The 8,357-nt window shown below is 43.5% G+C and overlaps 1 protein-coding gene across 1 annotated transcript in view; it reads left to right on the forward strand.

The window, feature by feature from the left end:
- The window catches only part of zeb1 (zinc finger E-box binding homeobox 1), an 85,263-nt gene that overhangs the window by 62,495 nt on the left and 14,411 nt on the right, over nt 1-8,357 (forward strand). The window contains exons 3-4 of the mRNA XM_015375529.1: nt 6,816-6,977; nt 7,726-7,928. Of these exons, the coding sequence (XP_015231015.1) occupies nt 6,816-6,977; nt 7,726-7,928 (365 nt within the window). The remainder of the gene's footprint in view (nt 1-6,815; nt 6,978-7,725; nt 7,929-8,357) is intronic.

The following is an 8,357-nucleotide window of genomic DNA, read 5'->3' on the forward strand; positions in this document are numbered from 1 at the left end:
GCAGAAGGCAGTTGGCTGCAGTGGACCTTAATAATGGTATTAGAACTTCTAAATACAAATGGACATTATATTTTTAAGATTTTTATTTGTAATTTTTAATATTTTATTTTACCTTCTCCCTTGTGCTTCAGTGCGTTTGTCTATAATATGAAATCACAACAAAACAAAAAATGAAGCTTGTAATTGTATTGAATTTGTTTGGGGGAGTGGCGGCCTAGTGGTTAGGGCATAGATCTTGGAACCCTGATGTTCTGAGTTTGAGCCCCACTCCCACAGAGCCACGGTGGCAGCCAACTACTCCCCAAGGAAAAATCTCCAATGTAAGATCAGTAAAGGTCAATTATTATTGGACTAAACCAGGAGGTTTGGATGGTTTTCTGCCGGTGGGTCATGATCCGCTCTGACCTACGGCGGTGAGACCTGGTCTAGGCTGAGAAATGCCAGCCTAACATCTGCACGTCGGTACACGGCGGCTTTGTCTCATTGTGAAACAGAGAGTGAGGAAACAGGTACTACACGCAGAGGGTTTGAAACTAAAGCAGGAAGCGTGACATTAAACAAAGACAATGCCAACACAGAGAGAGACCTTCAAACACACAAAACGGCCTTTCAAGCGAAGCGTCGGCGGAGAGCTTTACAGCACTGGTGGGCATTCCAGAGTCCGCCATGAACTCCTTTTTACCTCCAACCATGTGGAAGTGGCATCAGAGGCAGCTCACTACTTCAGGAAGCGCTGACGTCACGCCTCCTCTGCCGTCTCCAAAACAATGGCGGGCGCTGAAGGACGGCAGGGTTTAAGCCCAGGCTCAAGGCCTCTCTGCTGCATGAGGTCACCTAGGTAGCCTCAGACCGGTGCCAACAACTGTGGCTTGCACATATGGCAGGTAATCAGACCAAAAAAATGTCACAAGGCTCTTTGTTTGCAGGTGTCGGCCGTAATTTCTCAGCATGAGAGGAACATGGGCAGCAGGAAGGGAGAAAATTCAAGCTGATAAGTCTGGAAATGTCCGGCGACGTCTCACTTTTGGTTTTGGGGAGAGATGTTTTTGTTGTTGTTTTTTTTCTTTTAGAAGTTCCACTCAGATGAGTTTTCTTCAGTTTCGGCCTCATGGTTTCAGTTGCACTGTGACACTAGCTGTACTTGCACAGTTAGACCACAGACCTGAGCGCAGAGCAGACCCGCCTGTCGCTTTCAGGCTCTCCAGCTGCGCCTCCTTGCATAAGAGGAAAGTTGGAGGAAGAATAATGTCTTGGGCTTTGGCTCAGGCTTGAGAACATGAAACACTTCAAAAGCATGAGCTGCACTGAAACAGCTCAGTTAGCTGGCTGCGCTCCACGCTTGTGCCTGATGGGGTGTTTTGCTTTCACTCACATTGGCTCTTCTTCACCCCCCATTGCTGCATGTCAGCTGTCAGCGTGGATGGGCCCGGTGAGACACTGGGAAAGCCTCGGCTCTTTAAGCAAACATGTCTTTCGTCTAATCTGTTGGGAGAACAGATTCTCTGGTGTGGCCTTGAAAAACTGACCACCACCCAGCAATCTTCTTCTCCGCAGAGCTGCGTTTGCTTCAAATTAAAGCCCTGACATCCCTTCTCACGAGACTTCAGAGCTCCAAAACCAGAGAGGTGGTTTTTCACAGCACTTTAACTTTGTTTACCCCCCACCTTTTTTTTCCTTTTTTCTTTCTTACAGTCTTACTCACTATTCCTCTTGCTCTGAATCATTCTTCTTGATTATAAGGTATGACGGGCCCCCTCCTCACTGTCATTACTCATTTACTCCTAAATGATTATGTAGAGGCGAAGCGGCCCCGTGTTGGGAGGGACAGGTAGAGGGAGCGCTGACCCAGTAGGCTTCTCCTTTACATTTAATGAGTAGGAGAGAATGATTACATCTGAGTGAAAGAGCAGGGTGGAGCTGAAGAGCTGTGGCACCAAATGATGGTGAAAGTCTGGATATATGGGCCGTTTCTCTCAGTTCTCCCACTTTTGGACATTTTTACATTTTGTCATTAAGACAACCCCTCAGAATGAGGTAGAACATCGGAAAGTAGGGATGCACGATATAATGGGCCCCCTATCGGTATCGGCCTTAAAACTGAATATCGGACATCGGCCACCCCACCGATATTTAACCCGATATTTGATCAGCTTCTGAGTTTCTAAAGTCAAAAAAAAAAAAAAAATTCTGCTTCCTCAAAAACTTCTTTTTTACAGACTTAAAAACTTCTAAAGACGAGGGAAAAAATATTGATACATTAAAATATCCCAATATCTTCATATGCTGATATATTGCCATTTAAAAACACCATATCAATCTCTTTTACTAATGAAATATTGCTATATGTCATCGTTATGCTACGAAATCCCCCGAAAATTCACGAAATTTTGCGATATTTTTATATGTCGATATATTGACGCGGTATCGATCTATTTTACTAACAAAGTCTCACAAGAATTTGCAAAATATCACGAGAGTTTGTAACAGAACGATGTAATTTCACGAGATTTTGAAAGTAAAATAGATCGATACCGTGTTTTTAAAAATCAATTTGATATCAGCATATGAAAATATATTTGAGTTTATTATTTTTCAAAGTGTCAGAAATGGATAACAAAACTGCTATTTTCAATGACTTCTTATTTTTGTCCAGCTTTAACATCGGTATCGATATCGGTTATCGGCTACATGAGTTTTAAAATATCGGCATATCGGATATCGGCCAAAATCCCAATATCGTGCATCCCTATCGGAAAGATGTATCAAGACACAGTCGTCCATGGCAGTACTCTTTTAAATGTGATTTTATTTCTCCGTTGCACAAAAAAGTAAGATGCAATATTTTCATATAGACATAAAACCCCTTTACAACCTTTCCGTTACACTGATACCTGTAGACGTACATATTGATTAATCCGCCATTCACACCAACCCAGTCATGTGTGGTCGGGTTTGTACATAAACACAAAACAACCCACTAAACGAAACAAGTGAATGCACATATTTGCTTTGTTTTTTACAATATACCTATTGATTAATCATCAAATTACAGATTTGATGAATCAAAAAGAGCCACATGTCTAGAGTTATTTTTAATAAAATAGTTCTCTAAGCCAATAAACAATGTAATAAGCCAGTTTTTGAAAGATGGTAGAGAAGATGATTTCTGTTCTTTTAGTATTCACTTTTTAGCCAGTAGATTCCCCAAAAACAAGGCATTCTGAGTGTGTTAAGGGATGTTTGAAGTACTTTTTAAAGACTCAAACAGGGCAAAGTCTGTGGCAATACCTAAAGAAAGTATGCTCTGAAGTAATTCAGCTTGAGGTATTTTGAATGAAATGAAAAGATGTATCAAAGGTCAAAGAAGATGAGCTCACATCCAAAAGAATTAGAGAAGAGATGAAACATTTAAGCAGAGAAAACCCCATCTAAAGACTCCCAGAGACTTTCTGAGATTAATCAAGACATCAATTAAAAGTCTAAAAAAAAAGTTGAGTTCCCTTCTTGAAGATTTCTCTTGGAAGAGAGACGAAACATTTCAACATAGAAGACTTACTCAACTTTTGAAGGATTTGTCTGCTTGGATTATTGAGATGCATCAAGACATTAATTAAAAGTCTTGTCTCTCAGTTTACAGAGCCAGTAGAGACATACCCTGAGAGTAGTTTTACATTCCTGAATGTGTTGACGTGTTGTCAGAGATGCACAAAAGAGCAAGCCCTCTCTAGAGGGTTGGAAAGAAATCCTTGTTTGATAGCGCCCAGCCAAGGATAAGCAAATCATTCCTCTCCTGATTCCTGAACAGCCTCTCCTTCAGTCTGTCTCCAGTTGCTTCGAAGTAAAGAAATTAGTTGCTCCACTAATGTTTGATATTTTTAATTCTTTCCTTTTTGTTCTGTCACGCTCTAGAAGACAATATCTTTTAGCTGTTGGGTCATGGATTGACCAGGGTAGGATGTAGGATGAGACAAAAGCAGGAATAGAAGAAAACAAAGTAGGTGGTTTGCCATTTTTCGCATGAACATGTGCTTGAGTTGTCTTTTGAACCTCTATGGAGCTCTTTTAACTGATCTTCCACGTGTGCAGCGGTGCGTTTACATCCCTGCGTCAGCATATCAGCGCCCTGCGTGATGTTTCGTGTCAGAGGGAGCAGTCTGATAACAGAGAGCCACCTCAGCAAGGCTGAGACCCTCCTGGACTTGGAGAAAAAAAGAGCACAATGAGGAGAACAAATCGCAACTCCCCATTCTGTAGCCTTGAGGGGAATCTGTGTGTTTGAATGTGCGTGAGAGAGAAAATCCCAGTCTGATCAGCACTTCCTCACATGTCACACTTCCCAACACCGTTAAACAAGCGAGATTAACTGTACAAAACCTCTTTGTCTCATTCTGTTATGTCCAAACCGTAAACCTTTATGTATTTAACTGGTATTTTATGAGAAAAACTGGCATACAGTAATGTATAATTGTGAAGAGGAAGGCAATCAATCAGAGGTTCTGACTCAACTTAGTCAGAACCTTTGGCCGCAGTTAGACCTTTGGGTCTTTAGGATCTGTTCCTGCCTCCTTTTCACATCTACAAACCAAAGTTTTTGCCAGTACTTTGTGAACTTGCTTAAGCTCAGCTGGTTTCAACGAAGAGTGTCTTTGAACGTCTATTTTTAAGTGTTGTCAGAGACTCTTAGTTGATTTATGCTCAGACTTGGACTGGATCTGTAGGCTGTATGTAAAGGGTGGTATACCAACTGGAAAATCATTTCCATCCCAAGTCTCGAGTATTTTGCAACTTTTTGCAAGTTTTCTCCCAGAACTGCATCAATCTCGTCATTTAAACCTGACCTTGCTAAAGAAAAGCAGTTCCACACCACAATCCTGCCTTCTGTTTAACCAAGGAGACAGCGAAAGCAAGGCTACATACGGTGGAATCTTCTACGCAAGGTGGTGGTTGAATTTGATTTAAACCGACCAGGTTTCGTGGCTTAGATGAAACTTCTTATAGTTTTCTTTTTTCAGTCTTCCAATGTGTCCAGATTGGTAGACTGAACTGATATTGGTTGCGTCTACAAATTGTCCTACGTCGGCTGTGCATCTCTTCAGATTCTCTAGAGTTACCTTTGGTCGCATTTCTGATTAATGTCCTGGGAGTTTTAGCGAGTGGCCATGTCTTGACCAATCCTTGCTCTGGCCTATCATGGGAAATCTCCTGAGTTTAACTGAGGTCTGCGGTTTATGGTGTAAAAATACCTCAATATTACACAGCGCTCTACAGTAGTAGCCATTTAAGATTTCCTTTTTTTCTTGATGGGCCCTTGGCTGGTCCCCTACAATTCCTTTTTCAAACTTTGTACTAAAATATTCTGTCATGATTTTTGGACATTAATACCTAAAGTGAAGCATAATCTCCTGGTCAGACCCTGTTATTCAGTGAAAGGGTCTGTAGGGAAGTGGCCTGCCATTTGGCTATCATTTGACTGGGAAGGGCTATTTTCGATGGCTACTATTGTGTTTACTTTTGCAGCCTAAGCCTGAAACCCAATAAGCACTTTCTCCTCAAACTTCCAAAGCATTTCCTTTAGGTCGTGTAGTTAATGTATCTCAGGCTAATGCTGATCTTCCTCAAACTGTGGGAGAGAAGCTTTGTTTAATGATACAGAATTCAAGGTGGAACTTTCTGAGCACCTGCTGCTTCTTCCTACTTCACACACCCACACAAAGACGGCCTCTTTGTCCTGATGATCCCTCGGAGGGCCGCAACAGGCCAGGAGGCTTCCTCCGGCACCCTTTAATAACCATAGCAACAAATGACTGCCGTTGTGTTGCTCTGCGGCTTTGTTAAGGTGCACCAGAGGAAGCCAGAGCGAGGCTTGTTTGAAAGACTACTGGTATTCGCTGTGCGTCGGTGAGTCATGAAGTGCTACACCTGTTCCCGTCTCTGAGGAGAGCACAGCTGGCCCTGTCTCTCAAAGCACAGATACACATGTATGTGTATCTGCGCTATGTATACACATACTGTACCCAATTCACAAAACACAATTCTCCAATCTCCACTAAGCAGAGGGAGTCTATAAAACATCTGCCCAGTTAACAACACGGCTGTATCCACAGCAGGCTAACTTTACTTGTAGCTTGAGGCTCGACCCGGTAATTATTCTCTGTAATGATCCACAGAGGCGCACTAACACATCCGTAGAGGAACGGGTACTCCATTTAATTGCTGACATGCTGTACCTGGGTCCCGCACCCACCTCAGGTAGTACAAGGAGAGCTGAGATCAAGAGAAGGAAGGAAGCTTTCATGCCTGCTAAACTGCGTCCTCGGGTTACGCTCCGGTAATTACCGCCCGTTCCACTTCCAAGCCGCGGTTCGGGTGATGAGGATGGAAAAAAAACACACCTAGCTCTTTTTCCAAACTCACTCTGAAGTCCCGAGCCTCACCTGAGAGCACGTCCGTCTGCTGCAACACAAGCGCACAAGATTCATCACCTAATTACGAGTCCCAGTCACAACAAGTGTCTCACCTAAAGGTTCGCCTTACGGTACTCACAAAGAACGGCGTGCTCATCCAGCCGCCCCCGGCCTTTGATGCTAATGAGTTTTCTCATCCTTTTGTGAACGTCAGGATGTTTTTTTTCCTTTCTTCCTGATACCGCATGCTTTTTTTTTCCAGTTTGCTGAACATGTGACTATCAAGAGCTTTGACTGTAAGCGCCGCTTCGCCTGCATCGTTTCATTACCTGATCACATTTAACATATAGCTGCCAAAGAAGGCGACAATCAACGAAGGGCTTGACTGTAATGAGTTTGTCTGTTTTGCAGTGAAGGAAGACTGCGCTTCAGACGGCGAGGATGACGTGAGCACAGACGCGCTGGTGGAGGAGATGCTCCAGAAGGGAGACACGGCCATTATTTACCCGGAGGCCCCGGAGGACGAGCTTCAGCGTCAGGGCACCCCTGATGCCAGCGTCCACGATGAGAACGGTACAGGACACACTAATACAACACCTATCTGGTAATTGCCCCCACTAGAGGGGATGGCTCTACCTCAGGTGTAAATCCCTACCCCCCCCCATTAGCACCGGCATACAACATCATTACAACCTTTGCTTGTTTATTAAGACTCTTGGCTTTTACTTGCTTCCCCTCCTGAGGGGGAGCAGAGTGTTAGAAACTGCAACACCTGAGTAAATTTGTCACGTCTGTGGGAGCTCTGACTCACAGCTACCTGGGTGATAATGTGTGTGCATTCCCAGCCACAGCCCTCACCTGGTCCTGGGGGAACCTAATATATCACCTGTTAACAAGGTAATGCTTTACCTGTGTGGGAAGAGGACAACTAAGACCCTCTGTTAGGCCAGAGCCCATGCACAGGTGGGCAGCTTGTCTTTCCCAGACTTATGTTTTCTTCACACAGACTTTTTTTCTTAAACACAATAGGCAATCACACGATTAAATCTCAAGAGTCTGAAGCTGCAATTTGTTCGCCTTGTGTCGCTGAGAATCACAGAAACCAAAAATCAGATGCTGCCAAGGACAGCAAGTACTTATCAGCAGTCGGCTTTGATCCGTTTGGTTACCTGGCTGCTGTTTACCTGCAGGGGAGGATCTCTCAGTGATCAGTGAAATCACAGAGTGGTGTTATTGCGGCCGGTCATGTGCAACATCAAAGAGCATGTTTCGTTTGTTTTTGTTTTTTTAAGCCCGTCTCCTCTTCTATTGTTTCATCCAGGAACCCCCGATTCGTTCTCCCAGCTGCTCACGTGCCCGTACTGCTCACGGGGCTACAAGCGCTACAGCTCCCTGAAGGAGCACATCAAGTACCGGCACGAGAAGACGGAGGAGAGCTTCAGCTGCCCAGAGTGCAGCTACAGCTTCGCCTACCGGGCTCAGTTAGAGCGGCATATGAGCGTTCATAAGGGAGGACGGGACCAGGTAAAATGATGACCAAAGACACCTTTACATTTAGTTTTACCTGTTTAACTAGACTCTCCGAAGAACACTAGATGTCAGAGGAAAGCTTTATTGTTTTTTTCTTAGTCAGTAATCTGTGTGTTTAGTCAAAGAGGGGGAGAAAAACATGATTTTAACCACTTTAAGAAAAAAAATATTATTAGTTTCAATGATTTAGTTAATATTATATTATTAGAGATTTGGTTTGACCTGTTCATGCATTGATTTAAGGAGGTCCTCATGCAAAAAGAGCTTTGAACAAGCTCCTGTTTGTTTTTGCAGATAAAAAGGAGGCTTTAGTTTTAAAGAATCAATGTTCCTTTTAGATTAGAGATGTCCGGATCCAGGTTTTTGCACTTCCGATCCGATACCGATATTGTTTTTGGACTTCCGATCCGATACCGATACTGG

The sequence above is a fragment of the Cyprinodon variegatus genome, unplaced genomic scaffold (assembly GCF_000732505.1).
Source record: "Cyprinodon variegatus isolate N-32 unplaced genomic scaffold, C_variegatus-1.0 Scaffold120, whole genome shotgun sequence".
NCBI lineage: Eukaryota > Metazoa > Chordata > Actinopteri > Cyprinodontiformes > Cyprinodontidae > Cyprinodon > Cyprinodon variegatus.